Source organism: Meles meles, chromosome 11 (assembly GCF_922984935.1).
Source record: "Meles meles chromosome 11, mMelMel3.1 paternal haplotype, whole genome shotgun sequence".
In the NCBI taxonomy this organism is placed as follows: Eukaryota; Metazoa; Chordata; class Mammalia; order Carnivora; family Mustelidae; genus Meles; species Meles meles.
The window spans coordinates 4,630,906-4,656,741 of record NC_060076.1 but is presented as its reverse complement, the minus strand read 5'-3'; the positions used below and the strand labels follow the sequence as shown (position 1 = coordinate 4,656,741).

Sequence of the window (25,836 nt, the reverse complement as noted above, 5' to 3'; positions counted from 1 at the left end):
GTGTTTCTCTTTTGTTTAGTGAATAATTCCTTTTTTTATAGCGTCCTGTTCTTGTTTCCTGGAGGTCTTCCTGAATCTCTGAGGATCCTGAAGAGAGGTTCTAAGTTTTCTTCTCTCTGCGCCATCTGCGTACCCCAGTTTCTTGCTGTGTTGAGGTCGAGCTTCTGTGACCCGACCTGCTGTCTTCAGATCTCCCCGGGGGGGCCTTGCCTCTCTGATGAAGTCTAAGAGCAGGGGGGACCCGCCAGACGGTTGGAAATTCTGAGCGTGTGGGGACATTTCCTAGGCTGAGTATTTTCATGCAGGAAACCCTGGTATTTTTTTTCCTTCTTTTCTTTCAAGATTTTATTTATTTGACAGAGAGGGAGACACACGCAGCGAGAGAGGGACCACAAGCAGGGGGAGTGGGAGAGGGACAAGCAGCTTCCCGCTGAGCAGAGAGCCGATGCGGGGCTCGATCCGAGGACACGGAGATCACGACCTGAGCCGAAGGCAGACGCTTCAGGACTGAGCCCCCCCCGGCGCCCCAACCCTAGTATTTCTGTATGTTTTCTCTCGGGCTGGTCCTCCTCCCAGGAGAGGATGCTTCCGTCTTCGGCCAGGACGGTGAACCTGTCCGCTGGCTTCCTCCGAGCCAGCAGGAACCACAGCCATTGTGCGGAACTCGGGCCAACGAACCACCTCTTTCAGGGGGGCCGTGTTGTCCCTGACCTCGTTTAGAATCACTGCGGGCGCTGATGAAAGAGGCAGAACAACCTGGAGTCCCTTTCGGTGTCCTCTCCAACGCTGCCCCCCCGTCGCCGCACCCTCACGGCTTCTCTCGGGTCCACCTCTGGGTGCGGGACTCAAGCCCTGCCCGCCGGGGCCGCAGCACGCCGGGCCAGGGATGTCGGAAGACGTCCTCTGGCCGCTGGGTGAGCCCCTCTGGCCGCTGGGTGAGCCCCTCTGGCCTTCCTGGGTGCTTGGCGCAGGCCCGCTCCGAGCGCCCAGCGCGCCCGGCTGCAGGGCGTGGACACGCGCGCTCTCCCCAAACTCCGATCTCCCGTGAAACTCTTCGCTTCTGGGCCCTCCTGCTGCGGGGGGGGGCCAGGCCGGTCCAGCAGCCGCGACTCCCACCCCACGCCGGGGCTTCCGGCGCTCGGGACGGAGGCGGGGCGCCCGCGAGGACCCCGGCCCCTCCCCGCCCCCGCTCGGCGCGCGCGGGGCCCCCTGCCGGCGCAGCCGCGGGCCCTCCCGGCGTCAATCATTAACCCGCCGCGCAGCCGCCGCGGGGAAACCCGAGCCCGCGGCGCCAGGCGAGCCCAGCCCGACGGCGGCGGGAGGCGGGGCGCGGGCAGCGGGCGGCGTGCGCCATGGACGCAGGTGAGGGCTCCCGGGGGTCCCGGCGCCGCGGCGGGGGCCCCCAACCTGGCCCTGGGACCCCTCCTCCGGAAGCCGGGACGATGCTGGGGAAAGTTCGGGCAACTTAGGCGGTGCCTCCCTCCGGCTCCCGGGGCGCCCCTGCGGCAGGGGTGGGGGAGGGCGGGCAGCAGGTGCCCCGCGCCGGGCCGTTTGGGGGGCATTTCCCCCTCTTCTGCCCCACGCCCCGTCCTTCCCCTGGGGACTTTGCCCGCCCCTCCGGCCACGCTGAAGTCCTTAGAGTCAGGGCAGGGGGACCCGGCCGGGGAGGGAGGCGCGGCGGGACGGAACGGGGTGCGGAGACGGAGCAGAGAGATGGGCAGCAGGGGTGGGGCCGAGAGAGGCTCGTTCCGGGAGCTCCGACGGCCCCCCCGGGCCCTGCCCTCGGGAGCCCCAGGCGGGCGGAGCGGGGCGCGGCGGCGGGGGGGGGGGCGGCGGCGGGCCCGGAGCTCCGGGTGGGGGGTGCGCCCCGCGCCGCCCGCCCCCCGCCCCGCTCTCGGCTGGAATGTCCGCGGGGAGGCTCGGGTGTCGAGAACCCGAGAACCCGAGGCCGCCAGCAAATTTATGTACTCAGCGGCCGTATCTCCGCGCCATCGGGCGGGTATTTGCCCCGGCGCGGGCCCCGGGAAGCTGCGGTTTTCTTACGATAACTGGAGCGCTGCCGGCGGGCCTCTGCGGCGGACCGGCCTCCCGAGCGCACCTGCACCTGGCGGGCCCCGAGGACGGCCGGCCGCCTCGCTTCGCGCACCTGTGAAATGGGACAGGTGCACCTGACCGTGACCTGAGATGCCGGGAACAGAGCTGGCCAGAGCTTCGCGGGTCCTGTTTTGGAGTGATTCTTACTCTTCTCATGGCACAGAGGCAGCTGAGGGGTGGGGGGCGTGTCAGGGGCCTCGCGTCTGCTGGACCCCGTCCGCGGTCATGCGGGTGGACTGTCGGGGGCGCAGGGCCCGGCACCTCGCAGATGCTCGGTCACGGTCGCTGCTGTTCGTGACATTGCCATTAGCGTCTTACCTGCAAAGCTCCATCTGCTCGGCAGCGACCCCCGCACCCCACGCCGGAACCTGCTGAAATCGTGGTCTTTTCGTAGGGTTTGTGTGCAGAACTGTGTTTCCGAGCCCCCAGCACCGGCCGGCAGTCCGTGCCCATCACGAGCGTACAGGATTGAGTGGCTGGCTGGGCGCCTTGGCGCGTCACCTACGTCACCTACGCAGAAGGCGGTTTGGGGGCTCCCTGTGGCAGGGTGGTGGCTCTGGGCTGAGAGGAACCCTCCCGTGTAGACAGCAGACGGGACTGAACTCCGTTCCCATGTGTTGTCTCTGTTGTTGTGGACTTGGTTGTTCAAGAGCCCCAGCCCTTGGTGGTGGTGGGGGGGGCAGTGAGGTTGGGGCCCTGGAATTCTCAAGAGCATCTAAGGAGGCTGCTCGCCCACATCCCTCCCTTCTGCTCAGACCCCTGTCCCCTCTGCCTCCATCCCCGCTGCTTCCTTCCAGCTCTCCTGTGCCCCTTACGGCCCCTTCCCGTGCCCCGGTTCCGGCTGCCAGAGGAAACCTCCTCTCTCAGTTATCCGTTGGCTTCTGCCGTGTAGTAAAGCAGCCCCAAATGAGCGGCTTCACACAACAAGCGTGTCATGTTTCTCAAACTGCTGCAAATATTTGTTCTTCTGTTTTTTAAATCATCATGAGCATTTACATTTATTTATTCTTTAAGATTTTATTTATTTGAGAGAGAGACGTGCACAAGCAGGGGAGAGAGGCAGAGGGAGAAGCAGGCTCCCCGCTGAGCAGAGGGTCCTATGTAGGGCTTGATCCCAGGACCCCAGCATCATGACCTGAGCCGATGACAGCAACATAATCGACTGAGCCACCCAGGCGCCCCTGCTACGAATATTTGTGAACCAGTCTGTATGTGGTCCTTTGTTTTATTTCTCTTGGGTAAATACCTGTGTGTTGAGTAATTGGACCCTATGGTCGGCGTATGCTGAGCTTTTAGAGAAACAGCTGAATGTCGCCCGAGGTGGTTGCACCGTCTTCCTCTCCCAAGAGCCAGGGTGTTCCACACGCGCCAAAGCTCACTCGGGTCTGGTTTGTCGGTGGTTAATTCCAGCCGTTCTAAGGGCGGTGTAGTGATACCACCTGGGTTTAGTTGGCATTTCTAATTCTGATGGCATTTCTGGTGCCTACTGACGCCGAGCAGCCTTTAAGCGCCTGCCGATGATTTGGACATCCTGTTTGGTGAAGTGTTCACACACCTGTCATCCGTGTTCTCCTGGGATGTTTGACCTACTGAATTGTGAGTTTTTATGCTGTTGCTACAACTGCTTTGCCTGAGACGTGTGTTATGAATATTTTCCTCCCGTTCTGTGACTTGCCTGTGTAAGTTCTTAGTGATGGTTTTCTTCTTTAAATATTGGCTTTTCAAAACAAATCCTAGTGTTCTTAACACACAGGGTTATTAGTCTCAGGTGCACAACCTAGTGATTCAACAATTTCATAACTAGCGCTCATTGAGATAAGTGGCCTCTGAATCCCCATCCCGGTTCACCCACGCCCCCTCCCCACTGCCGCTGACCGTCTGTTTGTTCTCTATGGCTAACACTCTGTTGTTCGGTTTGTCTCCTTCTCTCCCTCTTTTTCCCCTTTGCTCATTTCTTTTGTCTCTCAAATTCCACATATGAGTGAAATCATAGGGTATTTGTCTTTCTCTGACATATTTCGCTTAGCATTATGTTCTCTAGCTCTATCCATGTCATTGAAAATGGCACGATTTCATTCTTTTTGTTTTTAGATTTTACCTATTTATTTATTTTTTGAAGATTTTATTGATTTATTTGACAGAGAGTGACACAGTGAGAGACGGAACACAAGCAGGGGGAGCGGGAGCGGGAGAGGGAGAAGCAGGCTTCCCTCTGAGCAGAGTCTTCCACCCAGGACCCTGGGATCATGACCTGAGCCGAAGGCAGACGCTTAACTGGCTGAGCCACCCAGGTGTCCCAGATTAATTTGCTGTTTTAATAAGGATATTTTTGTGCTTATATTCATGAGGGATATTGGTGTCTAATTTTCCTTTTTTGTAACATTTTGGCTTTTGGTATCAGGCTTATGCTGGCCTCATTGGATGAGTTGGGTAGTAATCTTAGCTCCTCTATTAAAAAAAATAACCTGTAATATTAGTGTTATCTTCTTCTTTGAGTGTTTGATAGACTTTAGCAGTGAAACCATCCGGGCACAGAGTTTTTCTATTTTTGGTAACAAATTTAATTTTTTTTTTAAAGATTTTATTTATTTATTTGACAGAGAGAGAGATCACAAGTAGGCAGAGACGCAGGCAGAGAGAGAGGCAGAGAGAGAGGAGGAAGCAGGCTCCCCGCGGAGCAGAGAGCCCGATGCGGGGCTCGATCCCAGGACCTTGAGATCATGACCTGAGCCGAAGGCAGCGGCTTAATCCACTGAGCCACCCAGGCGCCCCAACAAATTTAATTTTTTTAATGAATTCACAAGTATTCAGAGTTCCTGTTTCTTCTTGTGTTAGTTTTAGAGAGTTGGAGAAATTTCTTTCATCTCTGTTGTCAGATTTGTTGGCATAAAGTTGTTCATGGTATTCTCCTGATCTTTTAGTATCTGTAGGATCTGTGATGATAGCCCCTTTTTCATTCCCAACATGGTTATTTATGTTCTTTTTTTCTGGATAAGTCTAGAGCTTTGTCAGTTTTGATCTTTTCAAACAATGAACTTTGACTTGGTTAATTTTTCTTTTCTTTTAAAGATTTTATTTATTCGACAGAGAGACACACAGAGAAGGAACACAAGCAGGGGGAGTGGAAGAGGGAAAAGCAGGCTTCCTGCCAAGCAGGGAGCCCAATCCCAGGACCCTGGGATCATGACCCGAGACAAAGGCAGAGGCTTAACGACTGAGCCACCCAGGCACCCCTCTTTTCTTTTTTAAAACGATTTTATTCATTTGACAGACTACGAGAGCTCATACGTATGAGCAGGGGGACCGGTAGGGAGAAGGAGAAGCAGGAGCCTGATGTGGGGCTCGATCCTAGGGTCCTGGCATCATGATGGAAACTGAAGGCAGATGCTTATTCAACAGAACTACCCAGGTGCCCTGACTTTGTTAATTTTTCTATTGTCTGTTTTCTATTTCATTAATTTTTGTAAAAAATACTTTATTTTTTAAAGTAATCTCTCTACCCAGCATGAGGCTCGAACTCATGACTCCGAGATCAGGAGTCACACACTCCTCAGACTGAGACAGCCAGGTGCCCTTATTTTATTGATTTTTGTTCTTTGTTATTTTCATCCTTTTATCTACATTGTGTTTACTTTGCTAGATCCCCGGGTGGACTCTTATGTCCTTGATTTGAGATCTTCATTCTTTTCTTTCTTTTTTTTTTTTTTTTTTAAGATTTTATTTATTTTATTTATTTGACAGAGATCACAAGTAGGCGGAGAAGCAGGCAGAAAGAGAGAGATAAGAGGAAGCAGGCTCCCTGCTGAGCAGAGAGCCCAATGCGGGGCTCGATCCCAGGACCCTGAGATCATGACCCGAGCCTAAGGCAGAGGCTTTAACCCCCTGATCCACCCAGGCGCCCCTTCCTTCTTTTCTAATGTAATCATTTAAAGCTCTGTGTTTCCCTCTATGGCTTTAGCTGCATCTCCCACATTTCGATGCGTTGTTTTTTCATTGTCATTCAGTTCAAGATGTTTTCTAATTTACTGCATGATTTTGTTTTTGTCCATAAATTCTTTAGAAGTGTGTCGTTTAATTTTCAGGTATTTGATTCTACGGAGATCGTTGTTCTTGGTTTCTAACTTATTTCTGTTGTGGTTGGTCAGAGAGGACAGTCTGGATTATTTTAATCCCTGTCACACTGAGACTTGTTCTGTGGCCTGGCATGTGGTCCTTGGAGACTGTACCTGTGTGCTTGAGAAGAGTGGTGTCTGCTGTTGTTGGACGTAGAATTCTGTAAACATCAGTTGGGTCAAGATGGTGTATAACATTGCTCAGATCAATTATGTCCTAACTGATGGCTGGTCTAGTTATTGTATCGATTGCTATAGGAAGAGTATTAGAGTCTTTCGTTACTATGGTATATTTTGTGTGTTTATTTCTGTAAATTTTCGTTTCATGTATATTGAATGAATTCATGTATATTGAATTCGTTTCATGTATATTGAAGCTCTGTGATTAGGCACATGTACATTTATAACTGTTATGCCTTCCTGGTGATTTGTCCCTTTTATCATTATGAAGGGTTCCTCTTTATTACTGATCATGCTCTGTCTTGAAGACTATTTTGTCTGATATTGAAATTCACTTTAACCTTTTTTGCTTACTATTTCTGTGGTATATCTTTCCCACCCATGTACTTTCAATCTTTCTGTATCTTTCTGTTTAAAATGTGCTTGAGTGGGGAGCTTGGGTGGCTCAGTGGGTTAAGCCTCTGCCTTCACCTCAGGTCATGATCTCAGGGTCCTGGGATCGAGCCCCGCATTGGGCTCTCTGCTCAGTGGGGAGCCTGCTTCCCCCACCCTCTCTCTCTACCTGCCTCTCTGCCTACTTATGATTTCTCTCTGTCAAATAAATAAATAAAATCTTTAAAAAAAAAAGTGTGCTTAGGGGTGCCTGGGTGGTTCAGTCGGTTGGGTGTCTGCCAGTGATCCTGGCATCCTGGGGTCGAGTCCCACTTCAGGATCCTTGCTCAGCAGAGAGCCTGCTTCTCCTTCTGCCTTTTCCTGCCACTCTGGGCGCCTGTGCACTTGCACTCTCTCTCTCTCTGACAAATTAATAAATAAAATCTTTTTTTTAAGATTTGATTTATTTGACAGAGCAAGGGCATGTGTGCACAGGAGCGGGGAAGTGGCAGACAGAGGAAACAGGCTCCCTGGGAGACCAATGCGGGGCTCAATCTCCTGACTCTGGGATCATGACCTGAGCTGAAGGCAGACACGTAACTGACTGAGCCCCCCAGGCGCCCCGGCCTGTGATTTTTCTCTTCCGTGGCAGACTCGTCTGGTTTTGCTCTCAGGGCAACGCTGGCCTCGTCAACAGAGTGTGGGCGCGTCCCCTCTGCTTCTGTTTGTGGAAGTGTTGGAGGAGGACGGCTGTTCGTTCTCAGATGTTTGGTAGAATTCACCAGTGAGGCCACGTGCTTCTGAACTTCGGTTTGTTGGGAGGTTCTTGATGGACAGACTCCGTCTCCTCCACTCGTTGGTCTGTTCGGTTTTGTTGTATTTTCACAATTCTGTCCTGTATGTTTCTAGGACTTTGTTGATCTCTTCTGGGTTGCCCGGTCATTGTTATGTAATTGTTCATAGTCTCTTCATGATTCTTTGTATTTCTGTGGTATCTGTTGAAACATCTTATGTTTTTGTTTCTTTTTCCCTTTGTGACAAATCTGTAGGTTTGTCAATTTTATCTTTTCAAAGAACTAGCCCTTAGTTTCATTGATTTCTTTTTTCTCTTTAGTCTCTATTTGTGCTCATCTTTGTTATTACCTTCCTTCTCCTAACTTTGGGCAGCATTTCCCCCTGACTTCTTGAGGTGTAAAGTCAAGTCGTTGATTTGAGACTTTTTCTTGTTCTTCGGGCAAGCATGGATTACTACGAACTTCCCTCCTAGAGCTGCTTTGGCTGCATCCCATAGTTTGGGATGTTGTATTTCCGTATTCATTTGCCATGAGGCATTTTGTTTTTTAATTTTGCCTTTTGATTCCATCTTTGACTCCATGGTTGGTCAGCAGCAAGGTGTTGATTCTCCACATACCTGTGATTTTTCCAGTTTTCTTCCTGTAATTGCTTTTTAGGTTTTTTGTTTTGTTTTAAGATTTTATTTATTTGACAGAGGGAGAGAGACAGCGAGAGAGGGAACACAAGCCAGGGGAGGGGGGTGAGTGGGAAAGGGAGAAGCAGGCTTCCCGCCGAGCAGGGAGCCCGATGTGGAGCTCGATCCCAAGACCCTGGCATCATGACCTGAGCCAAGGACAGACGCTTAACAACTGAGCCACCGAGGCCCCCCTGCTTTCTAGGTTTTTCTTTTGTTTTGTTTTTTACCACTGTGGCTCGAGAAGATCTTTGGGAAGCTTTCAGTCTTGAATTTATTAAGACTTGCTTGTGGCCTAACGTGTGTTCTGTACTGGTGATGTTCTTGTGCCCTGGAACAGTGTGTATTACCTTGGGCTTGGGTGAGATGTCCTGTGTAGTTCTAGGTCTATCTGGTCTAACATGTTTATGGCTGGTGTTTCCTTATTGATTTTTCTGTCTGGACGATCTATCCATTGATGTATGTGGGCATTGATGTTCATGCTATTACAGTGTTGCCGTCTGTTTCTTCCTTTTGGTCTGTTAATATTTGCTTGTCTCCTGGTACTGCTGTGCTGGCAGCAAACATGGTTATAACTGCTGTGTCCTCCTGCTGGACCTCTGTATCCTTACGTAATACCCTTGTCTCTTACTACAGTTTTTGTTTGTTCAATTTACTTATTCAGTTAGTTATATAGATAGAGCAAGAGCTAGTGGGTGCATGTGTGCACGGGTAGGGGAGAGGCAGAGGCAGAGGGAGAGAACCTTCAGCAGACTCCATGCCGAGTGGGGAGCCCGATGCAGGGCTCAGTCTCACGACCCTGAGATCGGGACCTGAGCCGAAACAGAGTCGGACACTTAACCGACTGAGCCACCCAAGCACCCCACAGTCTTTGTTTTAAAGTTTACTTTGATATAAACACAGCTACACTAGCTTTTTTTTGGTTTGCATTTGCACTGAATACCTTTCTCCATCTCTTCAATTAAGGTGTGTGTGTCCTTCCATCTGAAGTGAGTCTCTTGTAGGCAGCATATAAGTGGGTTTTTCTTTTTCCTTCAGACACTCAGTGTCTTTTGACTGGAGAATTTATGCCATTGACATTTAGTTATTTTTAAAAGATTTTTATTTATTTATTTGAGAGTGAGAGAGAACCATCAAGAGGAGGGGCAGAGGGAGAGGCAGGCTCCCTGCTGAGCAGTTATTTTATTTTAAGTTTTTTTTTTAATTGATAGAGAGAGAGTGTGCGAAAGCACAAGGGGAGATGTGGACTCCCTGCTGAGCCCCCCAGGCTTTGTAGGGGGCACTGACGTTTAATTAATTGATAGGTGTATACTTCTGCCCCGGTTTGGTGGTCATTTGGTGGTCCTTTATGCCGGTCTGGGTCTGTCCCCTACAAATGTGGCTCGGGGCTGAGTCCCGTGATCTGGTCTGGGGTGTCTAATCGTCCTGGTTTGTTTGAGACTCGGGGCTGAGTCCCACGACCCATGTGGATCCGGTCTGGGGTGACTAATTGTCTTGGTTTGTTTGAGACTAAGAGTTTTCACAGGATGTGCGATTTTTGGTAGTGAGTCTGGGAAAGTCTTGGGGAAACTGAGACCCACTGGTCACCCCAGTTCACACACGGAAGCAGGGGTGCCCCCTCTGCTGCCCCTCCCTTTCCAGGCATCGGTCTGTCTGCTCGTCGCGGCTTCTCCCGTGTGATCCGAAGCCACCCCCTTGCTCTGGAAGGCGGGGAGAGACTGCAGGGAGGGGGGATGGGCAGGTGGCGGGGTTCGTGAGCAAGGGGACACACAGAAGAGGCTCCTTGCGGGGGCCATAGGGTTGGCGGGTCACCCCTGCCCTATCTTACGAGTCTGTAGAGCGGCCTTCACTGGGCTCAGTCACAGATACTGTCCGGGTGGTCTCCCCACTGGGGTTGTGGGCTGTGACCTGGGGGCAGTCCGCGGGGTGAGGGGTTGGGGAAGCGAGTGGGACCCACGTTCCCAGGACGGGGTGGGGGTTGAGGAGCCTCCGAATGCTGGGGCCCAGCTGCAGGGTTATCTGCGCTCACGTCCCCTCGATGGTCTCCCCCAACCCAAGAATTTTCCTCTCTCTTCCCATTCTGCGGGGCCCTTTCTGGCTTCCTCCGGTCAGGACGTCATGGGGTTTCTGGAGCGGCTTCAGTCCGCTGTCCTGCCCCATCATGTCGCTCGGGGTGGCCCCTGGAGCTGGAGGGAAGTGAGAGAAAGTCTGTGGGAACCCACACCTTTGACGGTCGCTTTTCTGTTTCAATTCCACCATCTGTCCACTTTGGGTCACTTTCAGTGTTTTCAGGTAGTTTCCTTTTGTATTTTATTTATTTGTCAGAGAGAGAGAGAGAGCACGCCAGTGAGTGAGCATGAGCCGGGGGAGAGGCAGAGGGAGAGCCACGCGGGGCTCGATCCCAGGAACCCGCGATCCCGACCCAAGCTGAGGGCAACCGCCGAGCCCCCCGGGTGCCCCGTCTTCACCCCTGTTACGTGCACAGTTCAGGGGCACCGAGCACGTTCACACTGTCGTGTGGCCACTGCCGCCGGCCGGCCCTTCTCCGAATGCGTCCATCCTCCCCGCCTGAAATCCGCCTCTATTGCACGCTGCCTCGCCCTTGTTTTCCAGCCCTTGGTAACCTGGGGGGAGAGGTTTTTGGAGCCTCTGCTTGGAAGTTGTTTTAAAAAATATTTTATCTATTTACTTGAGAGAGAGCGAGTGGGAGGAGGAGCACAGGAGAGGGAGGAGCAGGCTCCAGGCTGAGCGTGGAACCCGCCGGTTAGGGGTGGGGGGGCTCGATCCCACCACGCTGAGGTCATGACCTGAGCCAAAATCTGGAGTCGAACACTTTACCCTCCGAGCCCCGCAGGCGCCACCTTCATTAGCATTTTGTTGGCCAAAGCGTGTCACATGCCCCGTCCACATTCAGGGGGCACAGAGCTAGGGTGTCGCCACGGGTGACAGTGTGGAGCATAAAACGTGCCCCTGCCCCCGCAGGTCTGGGAGTGACACCGTGGCCGTGGGAGTGGGAGGCCAGGGGTTTCGCTGGGGTTCAGCACTCCTTGCTCTTGGGGACCCCTTCTGTTGAGGATCCCTGGCCTCGGGCTCTGCCGACCAGTTCCGGTGGGGGGTGGTGTTGGGGGGTCCGGGAGGGGAGAAGGAGGCCAGGGATGGGAGGGGCTGTCTCAGCAAGGCTCCTCCCACCTCTCCCTAGCTGCTGCCCCTACAGCTGTTTCCTTCCCTCTCTGCCTCTTACAACCTGTCCGAGCATTTGGGAAGTAAATGTCGGAGCCCGCCCGGGGCCGCCAGCTCTGCCCTGCCCCCGAGGCCTTGCACGCCCACCCAGGTCTCGCTTGCAGGGCCTTCCTGATACTCAGGTACTCAGCTGGTCAGGGTGCCCTTCAGGACTTGTCCAACCTGCTTGGGTATCTCCGGAGAGACACCCCGGGCAGGAAAAGTCTTACTTTACCAGCACAAACGGGTTTATTCAGGAAGAGCAGAGAATTGCAGTTTGGGACGTGTAAGCTGCTGCAGAATCACAGGCAAGTCCAACACAGAAAGGAGGGGAGCGTGGCTTTATGGAGAGGACGTTGGGAGGGGCTGTCCTGGACCGATGTCCCCCGGAGAAGCAGGACTTCAGGGCGAGGGCGGTTCCTCGCTGGCTGAGCTGCTGGGGTGGCGGATTTCTCCTCAGAGAAGCAGCGTCCATCCTTCCCTGTTGGGTCTGTAGTCATGATTCTTTCCTGTGGCGGGGCCTCTGCTGGGGTCTCTAAGTGATGGTTCTTCCTGGAATTGACGCTGGGGGGACAGTTCTCCCATCTGGCCTCCTGCCTCCCTGTTAGTGAGCTTTCCCTTTACGGGTTTCCCCCGGAGTTGAGAGCGTGGATGCGGAAGGCCAGGGTCAGGACTGGAAGGCAGCTGGTGCCTGGGGGCCTCTGAGCTCTCACCCAGCGACCCTGCTGCTGGTGGGCTTTTCCCCACCTGCTGCCCTGCTCTCTGCCCCTTCTCCACCCCCATTCAGGCTTCTGTTTCCTCCATGCCTCAGCGGGCATTTGGCCTGTAGCGACCTCCTGGCTCTTGGAGGTCAGCCCATTGGCCAGGGTCTGCTACCCCGGCAGCCCCCCATCTTCCCTGGCTCTCAAGCCAGGAATCACTTTGGCTCAGCTCTTCTCAGAGCAGCTCTCAGGGGCTGCCCTGGACGGATCCTTGCCTGGTCCCGTCTGCCAGCAACAGGGCTGCGGGCGCAGGACCAGTGCCCAGCAGCAGCCAGCAGGGGTGGGGCCTGTGCTCCAGCCCAGCCTGGTGACACGCTGGCCGAGCGCTGGCCAGGTGACGCCAGCCAACCCCTTGCCCTTTTGTCCCACACTTGCGTTTTGGGTAGATTGTTCCGGCGCCGGCCGCGGGGACAGGCCCGAGTGCAGGACGCGGGCGGGTGGGGATGGGCAGCGCCAGCGGAACGTTCTCCCTGGAGGGGCTGTGGTTTGCAGCAGGGAGGCGGGAGGAGACCCACCGGGCTCGGTGGCGCTCGGGGCTCACAGCACCTGGGGCTTCTTTCCAGGAGCCGATGCAGAAGGGGGCGGTGACCCCGCAGCCTCCGAGGACCCCCGGAGCCCCGCGCTCCCACAGCTCCCGCGCCGCCCGCGGCTCCTGGATGAGGACGGAGGGCCCAGCAGGGAGGTGGCCGTGGATGGGGGCAGCGCCCTGGCCGTGGAGGAACCTCCGGCCGATGCCCATGCCGAGGCCGAGGCCTCGGCCGCGGCCGTGTCGCCCGCCCAGGCTGAGGCTGCGGGCGAGGCCCGGCAGGGGCCCAAGGTGGCGGCCGGCGGGGTGCCCGACATCGGCTTCGTGGGCGAGCCCCCGCCCTACGCGCCACCGGACCCCAAGGCCGAGCACCTGCTGTACCCGCCCTTCCCACAGGGGCCGGTCCTCTTCCAGCCCGGGCCCTCGCCCCAGGCCCTGTACCCGCCGCCGCCGGCTGTGCCCCTGTACCCCGCGCCTGCGGCGCCGCCACTCTTCGCACCCTTCCCGGTGGTGAGTGGGCCCGGCCCCCCGCCTCCCTCCCCACCCTGGGGCCCCTGCGCCAGCCCCACTTATCTCCCGTGCAGCCCCCCCCCACCCAGGGACCCCTTGTACACGTGCACTGACCTCCCAGGAAGCCCCCCTCGCCGCCCCCCACTCACCACAGCCTCTCTCTCCGTGGGGGAGCTTGGGCGATGGAGAGACGGAAGGTCACTGTCAGCGACCCCTGCAGATTGGGGACTGCAGAGGACTCCGCAGCCTGGGGGGCTGGGCGAGCCTGGAAGGCTTCCCGGAGGGGGGGGCCTTTGAGCTCAGTTCTGAGGGCTGAAGAGGAGCTTTCAGGCAGGGGGAGGAGGAGGAGGGGCTCTCTGGGCACAGGCCTGGGGGGTGGCCAGGCCCCACCTGTTCTGGGGATGATGAGGGTCAGTTCAGCTTCGTGAGGAGACAGGGTCGGAGGGTGGGGTCCCTAGTGCAGGCCCCAGGGCCTTTGGGTGGCAGGTGACTCGCTTAGGCTTTTAGAAACACTGAGGGACCCTAGGGTGCCTGTGGGGGAGAGCTTAGAGGACCCCGTGGTAGGAACCCGTCAGGGCGGGGAGAGACGGAGATGGGTCCCCTGGACTGCGCCGTCGGCAGAGGGCAGAAGCAAGGAGACTCCTAGGGGCTGGTGACAGGCGGGGTTGTGGCCCGAGAAGGCAGAGGGGGGCCCCGGCCCGGCCCCTTGGTGACCTGCAGCCTCACTGGGTGGGAGTGGGGGGCGGGCGGTGTCCCCGGATGACTGTCACCTCACCGCGGGGTCGTGGCTTCCGTCCCCGCAGTACAACGGCCCCGTGGCCGGCATGCCGGCCCCCGCCGCCGCCGAGCACAGGCCGCTGCCCAAGGACCACATGATGGAGGCGGTGCTGGTGACGCTGTTCTGCTGCCTGCTCACCGGGCTCCTCGCCATCGCGTACTCGCACGAGGTAGGCCGGCTGGGCAGGCCGGGGCGGGGGGCCTGGGGGGTCCTCGTCCCTCCTGTCTCCCGCTCTAGAAAATGCGGCTAAACCAGTTTGTAACGAAGCTGCGAATGAGAAGGCCCAGGACCTGCCTCGGCGGGGGCTTGAGTTCCAGGGGCTGGAGGCCGCCATTCGTCTGTCCGCCCGGTTCTGCCCGCCGCCCCCTTCCCGTCCCCTCGCCTGCCCCCCGCCCAGCCGCCCGCTGACGGCCTCCCTGGTCTCCGCTCGTCCCTCCGTCACCCATTTACCCCTCCATTATCTGTAAACTCAGCCGCTGTCCCTGTCTGTCCACCCTCATCTGTCCATCCGTCTGTCCGTCTGTCCACCCCCTGCATAGCTTCCTTCCTTCGTCCTGACATTCCCGACCGGGCTTGGGGTTGGTCCCTGGGGACCCGGTGATGCCCGCATGAGGATGTGCCGGGAAAGCGAGTAGGCGAGCCCCGGGGGCTTCTGCGTGGGGCAGAGCTGGCCCGCGCGCCGGTCAGGCTCTCCCCGTCCTAGAGCTGGGGGGGTGGGGGGAGGGCGGCTCTCGGGACCGCTCTGAGGGGACTCGGGAGGCCACCCCCCAGCCGCCCGGAGCTCTGGCTCCCCCACTAGCCGCGTGGCCCCGGCCGAGCCTTCGCTTCCTCCGCTGCTGGGTGGGGGCGACGGTGCCGCAGGCTGGGGTCGGTGTGACGGTGGCCCAGGCTGGGGCTCGGGGGCCGGGCCCGTGGCAGGGGCCCAGGGGCAGGTGGCTGTGGCCTCTGTGGCCGTGTCACGCGCGGTGGCCCGGGCAGGTGGCAGGCGTGTCAGGGCGTGGGGAGCGCGGGGCTCCGTGTCCACACCCGCCTCCGTCTCGTTGCAGACCCGCGCGGCCCTGAGCAGGGGGGACCTGGCGCAGGCGGAGGAGGCGTCCCGCAAGGCCCGCTCGCTCGTGCTCTTCAGCCTGCTCTTCGGGGTGTTCGTGTCCGCCAGCTGGGTCGTCTACGTGCTGGTGGCGCTCTACCTGCCCTGAGGGCCGCCGGGATGCGCAGGGACACCCAAGCCGCACTGACTCTGTGGACTCTGAGCCCTGCCGGTGGCCACCTGTCGCCTACAGAGGGGCCCTGGGGGCAGGAACAGCTGGGGTGTGGCGCCCTTGGCACGGCAGCCGCGGGGCCTCACCCCTCCAGGTGGCCCCTGGCCGCGTCCTGACCTGCTGCAGGGCCGGGGCCACCAGAGCCCCCAGCCTCTGTGCTTCTCCTGAGGTCTTTCGGGGGCCGTGCTGGCTGGTCCCCAGGGCCCTTGCCTTCCCCTCACACCAGAGGGACCAGAGCTCTCCTCGTTCTCCGAGCCGACTCCGGCCCCAGCCACCTGCAGCCCGGCCTGGTGACCGAAGGCAGAGCCGCTGGAGTTTCTCCCTCCCCGTGGAGGAGCCGAGCGGCGTCCCCTCTCCTCGGTAGCTCCCGGCCGTTGGTTCTGAGCCCCTGCCCCGACCCAGGAGCCCGGCGCTCTCATGCCGACTCCGTGCGCAGGAACCAGGGCCCCTGTGTCTGGTCAATGAAGAAGAAGCCAGCCCCGGGCCGAGCTTCCCCGGCTGCTTCCGGGCTCCCGTGCGGGGCGAGCGGCGGCGTCTGTGCCCCGCCGGGCTCTGGGGCTGTCCTGGCTGCTGTCACTGAGACACTGTCTGGGGAAGGCAGCTCTGGCTGGGGTCTGCTGGTTGCGCATGTTGTCTGGCCCCCTGCGATGTGACCCGTTTCTCATGGGGCTGCTTTACCAGAAACTTCTTTCTCCCCTCCGTCCTGCCTCCTGCTTACTCTCTCCGTCCGCATCTTCCGGTCGGCCCCACTCCCTCTCCTTCGGTCCCTGACTTTATCACCCACCCATGGAGGCTCCACCGGGGGCCCCTGTGTGGTGAGGGTCGCCCTAGAGGCTGCTGGGTGACCTGTAGTGGTGCACGTGGGTGTCTCTGCATCGTGCCTGGTACCCCCCGGTCAGCTGTGGTCCTGAGAATGGCCTTCCGTGTTAGCAAGACTCAGAACCGTCTGCAGAGGAAGGGGGCTTGGGGAGTGGGACATGGGGGCCTCCTGCAGCTTCCCGGCCCTTGACCTTCCCACTTGTCCACACCCCAGTCCCAGTCCTTGCTTTCAAAGAGTCTCTTCTCTTCTCCCTCTCTTTTTGTCCTTTCCTTTCTTCTCTTCTCCTTCCTCCCTCCCTTCTTTTTTTTCTTTTCTTTTCCTTTATAAGTTTTATATATTTATTTGACACAGAACACAAGCAGGCAGAGTAGCAGGGAGAGGGAGAAGCAGGCTCCCTGCCGAGCAAGGCGCCCAATGCAGGGCTCGATCCCAGGACCCCCAGATCATGACCCGCACCAAAGGCAGACGCTAACCAACTGACCCACCCAGGCGCTGGAGTTTCTGGTTTCTTGGGGAGATTGGGATTTCTGCATCTGTAAAATGGGGTAGCGGTGGTACAGGCTGTTCCTGGAGTGGGGGGCAGACTCGTGGAGCCCCCGTGGGCGTTCAGCGCAGAGCCTGGACCAGCTGCGTACGGACGGTGGGGACTCCTGTAGGGTCTCCCACAGCCAAAGGCTTTGAGAGAGCAGGGAGCAGGCCCTCACCATGGGCTTAAGCACAGCCCAGAGCTTCCCAACCGGCAGGGAGGAAAAGCCACTTACGGCGTTCTCCTGGGAAGGTGTCCAGATTCTCAAAGGGGTCTGTGACTCAAGTTAAAAACCCATCTGCGGGCGCCTGGGTGGCTCAGCGGGTTAAAGCCTCTGCCTTCAGCTCGGGTCATGATCCCGGGGTGCTGGGATCGAGCCCCGCATCGGGCTCTCTGCTTAGCTGGGAGCCTGCTTCCTCCTCTCTCTCTGCCTGCCTCTCTGCCTACTTGTAATCTCTATCTGTCAAATAAATAAATCTTTAAAAAAAAAAAAAAACCATCTGCATCGCGAGGAGAAGTACCCCCCTCCGCGCACCCGCCTCCCGCCGAGCCACACAAGAAAGACCAATCGAGGGAAATCAAGTGATTTCTGCGCACTCACTGTGCGCTGCTCACAGCCTGCAGCTGCCCCGGGAGCTACTGTAATCAGGACTGCATGGGGAGCTTGGGGGTCAGTTTGTTAAGCCTCTGCCTTTGGCTCGGGTCATGATCCTGGGGTCCTGGGATCGAGCCCCGAGTGAGGCTCCCTGCGCAGTGGGGAGTCTGCTTCCCCCTCTGCCCCACCCCCCTCTCCCCGCACTTGTGCTCTCTCTCTCAAATAAATAAAATCTTTAAAAAAAACATCAGCACGGCATGGCTTTGCCGCAGAGATGGGTCACTGAAAAATAATAGAAAGTCCAGAAAACATTCCGAGTGTGTATATCTGTGTGTTAATATCTGATCGAAATGGCATTTTTTTTTAATATTGGGAGAGTCAAGGAAGGCTCGTAATACAGAGTTGGTTATCGGTTGGAAAAAATAATTATAATTATATGCAAAAACAGCTCCGAGATGGGTTAAAGACCTATGTGTGAAACAGCCCCCCACCGGAGACAGAGGAAGGTGGGGGAGGTCTGTAGCTCGCGGTGCTGGGCGGGAGGGGAGGCTGCTCACACCTGGAAAGCCACCCGGAGGACTGCGTGTCCGGCGAGTACGGGTGTGGACCACGAGGTGGCTTCTGCCATCAGCCTGGGGAAGACCGGACAGGATACGCCCGGAGCTGGCGAGGGACGCAACTGGGACTCTCTCACTGCTGGTGTGTGCTGTCCCGGTGTTTGTGGCCTCCCTGCAGAATACACGCACCACGCACTCACATGCGTGTACGTGCAAAGAACCGTCTAGAAGGGAACCTTCTCAGTGGCGGACGGCGGCTGCCTGAGGAGGGGGCGGGCGAGGAGGGCTGGCGCGGTCGGTCGCTGCGCTTTCGAACAGGTGGGCTCGCGCTTTGTGTCCCTGAAGGAACCGGAAAGGTGCCGCCTTTGACCGGGCAGCTCCAGTTTTAGGGTTTGCAGCGGGGAGGGAGGAGTCTGTTTTCCCGAAGCTTCCAGTCCCGCCTGGGAGACCTTTATCAGACCGTGTAGTCACCAGAGCGCCCCGAGGGAGGGCGCTGGGCAAGTCCCAAATGTCGGGTGGGACCGAGGCGGAGCGGGTTCGGCGCGTGACCGCAGAGAGGTCGCGGTCGCCTGGCGTCGAGGTGTTCGCCCTGAGCGTGGCGAGGAGAGGCTTTCCTGCGGACCGGGGTGGAGGGTCCACTAAAACGTGCAAGGAGATGCCTCCAGCCTGCACCCCCAGCGGGCTGTCATTCTGCAGCCCCCCAGCAGCGGAGGGGGCGGCGGCTGTCCCCCTCCTGAAGCCCGGGACTGTCTCTAAGTCGCGGCGTGGCTGGTAGTGAGCCCGCGCCCAGCGCCGCCTGCACCTGCCGCTGAGGACGGAGGGAAGCGGCCCTGATGTGTTCTGTGCGGTTGCCTGATGGAATCAAGTTCTCGCTTGTGAGATGCACAAATGTATCTTTCCCTTCGTGGATAACGCTTCTTGTGGCTTAAGAAAATTCCCCTATTCCGAGGTCATGAAGCTATTCTCTTCTGTTGTCCTCTAGCTCTGGGTTTCCCGGTGGCGTGTTTGCATATCCGGACCTGTCAGCTCCCCGGAGTAGACCCCAGAGGGCCGTGTCTGTCTGGCCTTGTTCTGTGTCACACTTCGTGACTGCGCTGGACGGCTAAGTCTTGATATTGGGCAGGGAGAGGAGGAAGCAGGCTCCCTGCTGAGCAGAGAGCCCGAAGTGGGGCTCGATCCCAGGACTCCGCGATCATGACCTGAGCCGAAGGCAGAGGCTTTAACCCGCTGAACCACCCAGGTGCCCCTAAGTCTTGATATTGGGAAGATCAAGCCCTCCCACCATCTTTAAGGGTCTTGACCACTTAAAATCATTTGTATTGTGCACCTGGGTGGCTCAGTCATTAAGTGGCTGCCTTCGGCTCAGGTCACCATCCCAGAGTCCTGGGATCCAGCCTCACATCAGGCTGTCTGCTCGGTGGGAAGCCTGCTTCTCCCTCTCTGACTCCCCCTGCTTGTGTTCCTTCTGTCCCTGGCAAATAAATAAATAAATCTATCTTTAAAATCATTTGTATTTTTAATGAACTTTAGAATTAACTTGTCAATTTTCACCAAAATCAAGATTGGGATTGTGACTAAGATTGCTTTAATTCTATGGATTAATTTGGGAACAGTTCATATATTTACAGTGCTAACTTTCCCAACAAAAACGGCAAATTTCCTTATTTGTTTAGGTGGGTTTTTCTTTTCTTTAAGCCTTTATTTGTTTGACAGAGATAGAGTATTTGCTTTGATGCTACTATGAATATCATTTTAATATTTAATATTTTTGTTACTTGCTAGTATACATAAATATAATTGTTTTTTTTTAAAAGATTTCATCTATTTATTTGACAGAGCTCACAAGTAGGCAGAGAGGAGGGCAACGAGAGAGGAGGAAGCAGGCTCCCCACTGAGCAGAGAACCTGATGTAGGGCTCGATCCCAGGACCCTGGGATCTTGACCTGAGCCAAAGGCAGAGGCTTAACCCACTGAGCCACCCAGGCGCCCCTTCAAATACAATTGATTCTTGATTGTTGACTTTGTATCTAGCAAGCGTTCTAAATTCACTTATTCTAACAATTTATCTGTAGGTTCTATTGAATTTTCTGGTTATACAGTATTGTCTGTATGATGAGTTGTCTCCCACGGGGAGGGAAGCAGGCTCCTCCCGAGCAGGGAGCCCAATGGAGGGCTCGATCCCAGGACCCTGAGATCATGACCTGAGCCGAAGGCAGAGGCTTTAACCCACTGAGGCAGCCAGATGCCCCCTCAAATAAGTAAATCTTTAAAAAAATGTGTTTGGGGGCACCTGGGGGGGTTCAGTCAGTTAAGTGTCTGACTCTTGATCTCAGCTCAGGTCTTTTTTCTTTTAAAGCTTTTATTTATTTGACAGGGAGCAGGAGCACAGGCACGGGGAGTGGCAGGCAGAGGCAGAGGGAGGAGCAGACGCCCTGCCGAGCCTGTTGTGGGGCTTGATCCCAGGACCCTGGGTTGCTGATGAGAGCCAAAGGCAGATGCTTAGCCAGCTGAGCCACCCAGGTGCCCCATTCAGCTCCGGTCTCAAAGTCAGGGTCGTGAGTTCAAGCCCTGTGTTGGGCTCTGCGCTGGGTGTGGAGCCTACTTCAAACAAAACGTGATTGGGATTGAATCCCACCGGGTGGCTCACGTCCTGTCGTGTCTGGGGGCCGCAGTGCTGGTCCCCAGCCCCGGGCTGAGCTGCAAGCTTGCCGAGACTGCAGGCTGTGGGCGCGCGGCAGGGCAGGATGCCCCCGGACGTCTCTGCAACGTGCGTCTCGCAGCCGCGGGGCCGGAGCAGGAGTGGACCGAGCGCCCCAACCCCAGGCCCCCGTCCTGCCGCCTTCCTCCCGGCTCCCCTCTGACAAAATGCGAAGGGGAAACGCAAGGGAAGCGTAGACCTGGGCATGAGAAGCAGCAAACTGATAACCAGTATGGTCAGTTTTGGGTTTCTGTTTGTTTTTTTAAAAAATAGCTCTGTTGAGCTTTAACGTACAGATCCTGAAACTCACTCGTCCTGAGAGCCGCTCGGTTGTATTTAGGGAAATCACTGTCCTCACCATCCAGTTTTCAAGAAACGCCGTCATCCCGAAGCTGCCGTGGGCCCGGCGCCATCTGAGTGCTGCACCCCGGGCAGCCCCGGCCACTTTTGGGGCCTGCACGCGCTTCTCTACACGCCTTGCAGGCGCGGAAGTGGGGTGCACGCCATCCTCCGCGCCCACGACTTTGAGGATCGCTCACGTCGTCACGGGACGCCAGGTTGCCTCCCGTGGAGCAGCGCCCTGGCGTGTGGGGACAGTGTCCGCGCCTCCTCCTGCGGGCGGGCGGGCGCTCAGATCGGTCCTGTTTGGGCGCTCACAAGCAAGAACACGGCTCTGGGTGCTCTGACCTTCTCCCTGTCCTTCTGGCGCCCCGCATCCACTTTGGATTTTTATTTTTTTAATCTTATTTTTAAATTTTTATCCTCTGTCTGTGGGTCACGGGTTCTGGGAACCGTATTCACGGCGTTCTTCTGATCACTCACTGTATGTTTCGGTTCTGGACTTTCCACTTGGCCTCTGTTTACGTTTTCTAGTTGTTCACCCAAATTCTCAATCTTGCCTTACGCCTGGGACAGAGTAGACATTGTGCTTTCCAAATCCCAGCCCTGGGGGGTCTATTTAAAAAAATATTCTGCTTGTTTATGTGTATTTTAGAGAGAGAAAGAGAGCATGAGTGGGAGGAGGAGCAGGGGAGAGTCTCCAGCAGAGCCGCTCTGACCCCGGAGCCCGGTGTGGGGCTCGATCTCAAGACCCTGAGGTCAGGACCTGAGCTGAAACCCAAGAGTCAAACACTCAACCACCTGGGCCACTCAGGCGTCCCGCTCTGGGCCTTTCTCTGTTCATGCTGCTTATCTCCTTGCATCCCTGGTTTTCACTGTGAAAAACTGAGAACTGACCGGAGGCCTGGGATGCTGCTGCCTCCCCCCATGAGGCTTCATCGTTACCTGCTTCTGGCAGGTGCCGGGGACGCTAGGCGTCCGCTTTCAGGGACAGAGAGGATTTGACACGGGCTCAGTCCCTCAGGGCAGTGTAGTCTCCCTTCACGCGGAGCGGGAGTTCCGGACTCTTGTTGGAAATCCCTGCTATCAGAAGCGCTGCAGAACTTCCCAGCTTCCTCTTGTGGAATTGGCAGGAGCCTGTACTATGTAGCCCCAAGCGTCAGGCTTACCTCTCTGGGTTTGTCTCCTGCTGAAGCCAGGACCAATCATTCATTCGTTGGCTGGCTTCCCGACGAATTCAGGCAGTGATTAAAAATATTCTGTACAGCTTTCCTAGCAGGAGGGCTGGTCTGAACCGCCAAGTCTGCACCTACCAGAAGTAGAAATTCTTATGCATTTTTAGAATAAACTTGTCAAGGACTATATGACATCTTTTTGGAATTTCTCTGGATACTTCTGATGTACACATTAACTGGGGAATGAATGACATCTTTAAGAAAGTTAATCTTCCCACCCACAAAAGATGTCCCTCTCGGGGCGCCTGGGTGGCTCAGTGGGTTAAGCCGCTGCCTTCGGCTCAGGTCATGATCTCGGGGTCCTGGGATCGAGTCCTGCATCGGGCTCTCTGCTCAGCAGGGAGCCTGCTTCCCTCTCTCTCTCTGTGCCTGCCTCTCTACTTGTGATCTCTCTCTGTCAAATAAATAAATAAAATCTTAAAAAAAAAAAAAAGATGTCCCTCTCTCAGCGTATTTTTAAATAAAATCTTATCGTTTTTAATGTACACACTGAGGTTTAACTGACAGACGGCATGTTTCAGGTGTACAGGGAAGGGTCCCATATCTGTGTATCCTGTGAAACGATCACCACGGTGAGTCTGGTTAACGTGTTTCAGGTGTACAGGGAAGGGTCCCATATCTGTGTATCCTGTGAAACAATCACCACAGTGAGTCTGGTTAACGTGTCACCATACGAAGTTAGAGGATGACTTTTAAGATCTACTGTTAGTGACTTTCAAACACGCCGTACAGTGCGGATTCCATCACCATCGTAGGTCCTCTCCCCGTGACTCAGATCCAGAGGTTTGGATGTCTGTCCCTTTGGACCCTTCCGCCCGTTTTGCCTGCCTCCATCCTCTGCCTCTGGCCCCTGGAGCGAGCAGTGAACTCGGCGATGCATGTATCTTTTTGAGTTGGCCTCAGTGGGCTGACTCGCTGGCCATGGGCTGGTTCTACTTTCAGTATTTCTGGGAACCTCCACACTGGCCTCCACACTGGCTTATGCTGGTTTACACACCCAGCTCTGAGCCAGGGCTCCTTTTTCTCTACCCTCACCGACACTTGTTACTTTTCATCCTCGCCATCCTATCCAGCGTGAGAGGAGAGCTCACCGCGGTTTTGATTCGCACTCCCCGATGGTGAGTGCTACTGAGCAGCTTCTCGTGCACCTGCTGACCATTTGTACGTTTCTAGAAAAATGTCTATTCCGATCCTCTGCCCATTTTTTCATCAGATTGTTTTCTTTTTAAGATTAAAAAAAATTTATTTGACAGAGACAGAGAGAGAGGGAACACAAGCAAGAGGAGTGGGAGAGGGAGAAGCCGGCTTCCCGCTGAGTGGGGAGCCAAATGCAGGGCTCGATCCCAGGACCCTGGGATCATGACCTGAGCTGAAGGCAGCCGCTTCACCGACTGAGCCACCAGGCACCCCTGGTTTATTCATTTTTTTTTAAAGAATTAAAAATTATTTATTTATCATGACCTGATGAAGGCAGACGCCTAACCGACTGAGCCACCCAGGCGCCCTCATTACATTGGTTTTTGCCATGAGCTGTGGAAGTCCTTCGTGTAGTCTGGATATTAGCCCCACATTAGGTATGATTTGCAAATATATTCTCACATGCAGTACGGTGCCTTTTCATTTTGTTGCTGGTTTCTCTTCTTGTAGAAGTTTTTTAGTTTGATGTAGTCCCACTTGCTTATTTTCACTCTTGTTGCTTTTGGTGTTAAATCCAAAAAATCATTGCCAAGACTGATGTCAGGGAGCTTTCTGCCTGTTTTCCCCTAGCAGCTTTATGGTTTCAGGTCTTAAATTCAAGTCTTTACTCCATTTTGAGTTAGTTTTTGTGTATAGTGTAAGAAAGGGTCCAGTTCCATTTTTTCCTTAAGTAGCCTCCACACCCAGTGGGGAGCCCAGTGTGGGGCTTGAACTCATGACCCTGAGATTCAAGATCTGACTGGAGAGAAAGAGTTGGATGCTTAACTGACTGAACCACCCAGGAGCCCACATCCAGTTTCATTCCTTTGCATGTGGCTGTTCAGCCTTCCCAGCACTATTAATGAAAGACTCTCCATTCTCTGTTGTCTGTTCTTGGCTCCTCTGCTGTAAATTAATCAGCCATCTATGCATGGGTTCATTTCTGGGCTCTGTTTCAATGATGTGTGTGTGTTTAATTACAGTCTCTTCGAGATATAGTATGAAATCAGAGAGTGTGGTGCTTTGTTCTTTCTCAAGATTGCTTTAGCTATTCAGGGTCTTTTGTGGTTCTGTACAAATATTAGGATCCCCATATTTCTGTGGAAAATGCCATTAGGATTTTGATAGTGATAATCTGTGCATTGCTTTGGGTAGAATGGACATTTAAAAAAAAAAAGATTTTATTTATTTATTTGACAGAGACAGCGAGAGAGGGACCACAAGCAGGGGGAGTGGGAGAGGGAGAAGCAGGCTTCCCGCGGAGCAGGGAGCCCAATGCAGGGCTCAATCCCAGGACTCTGGGATCATGACCTGAGCTGAAAGCAGACGCCTAACCAACTGAGCCACCCAGGCACCCCTAGAATGGACATTTTAACAGTGTTCTTCTTACCCACGAGCATGGAGTAGCTTTCCACTTGTGTCTTCAATTTATTAATATCTCATTTTCAGAGTACATGTGTTTCACCTTCTTGGTTAATTTAATCCTAGGTGTTTTCTTTTTGATGCAATTGTAAATGTGTTCTTAATGTCTCTGACAGTTCATTTTTAGTGACTAGAAATACAACGGATTTTTTGTGTGTTGATTTTGTATCCTGCAACTTCACTGAATTCATTCATTGCTTCAAGTTTTTTGGGCAGAACTTTTAGGGTTTTCTATATATAATATCGTGCCATCTGCAAATAATGAGTTGTACTTCCTCCTTTTCAATGTGGATGCTTTCTGTTTCTTTTTGTTGCCTAATTGCTGTGGCTAGGACTTCGGCACTAAGTTGAATAAACGTGGCCAGAGTGGGCATCCTCGGCTTGTTCCCGAGCTTGGAGGGAAGGCTCTCAGCTTTTCACCAGTGAGAATGCTGGTGTGGACTTGTCCGATTTGGTGGCTTTTCTTATACTGAGGTGTGTTCCCTCTACAACCACTTTGTTGAGTTTTTAATCATAAATGGATGTTGACTTCTGTCCCTTTTTCTGCATCTATTGGGATGATCCTATGACTTTTTTTCTTCCTTTTGTTAGCGTGGTGAGTGGCTCACATTGATTCTTGTGTACGTTGAACCATCCCTGGAACTCCATTCCACTTGGGTCATCATGCACATGACCCTTTAACGTGTTGTTGAATTTGGTTTGCTCCCATTTACTGAGGATGTTTGCATTTGTGTCAATCAAGGCTGTTGGCCTGTGATTTTCTTATTTCTTAAGATTTTATTTATTTGACAGAGCAAGCACACACAAGCCAGGGAGCAGCAGGCAGAGGAAGCAGGCTCCCTGATGAGCTGGGAGCCCAATGCGGGGCTCGATCCCAGGACTCTGGGATCATGACCTGAGCTGAAGGCAGACACGTAACCGACTGAGCCCCCCAGGCGCCCCAGCCTGTGATTTTTCTCTTCCGTGGCAGACTCGTCTGGTTTTGCTCTCAGGGCAACGCTGGCCTCGTCAACAGAGTGTGGGCGCGTCCCCTCTGCTTCTGTTTGTGGAAGTGTGGAGGAGGATGGCTGTTCGTTCTCAGATGTTTGGTAGAATTCACCAGTGAGGCCACGTGCTTCTGACCTTCTGACCGTTCTTGATGGACGGACTCTGTCTCCTCCACTCACTGGTCTGTTCGGTTTTGTTGTAT

General features: G+C 55.1%; 1 protein-coding gene across 1 annotated transcript; it reads left to right on the top strand.

The window, feature by feature from the left end:
- The first annotated feature begins 1,307 nt into the window (after positions 1-1,307).
- PRRT1B (proline rich transmembrane protein 1B) lies at positions 1,308-16,456 on the top strand. Its single transcript, XM_046023556.1, has 4 exons — positions 1,308-1,362; positions 12,770-13,242; positions 14,046-14,189; positions 15,067-16,456. Exons 1-4 carry the CDS (start codon positions 1,353-1,355, stop codon positions 15,214-15,216), a joined length of 777 nt encoding a protein of 258 aa, XP_045879512.1. The 5' UTR covers positions 1,308-1,352; the 3' UTR covers positions 15,217-16,456.
- The last annotated feature ends 9,380 nt before the right edge of the window (positions 16,457-25,836 follow it).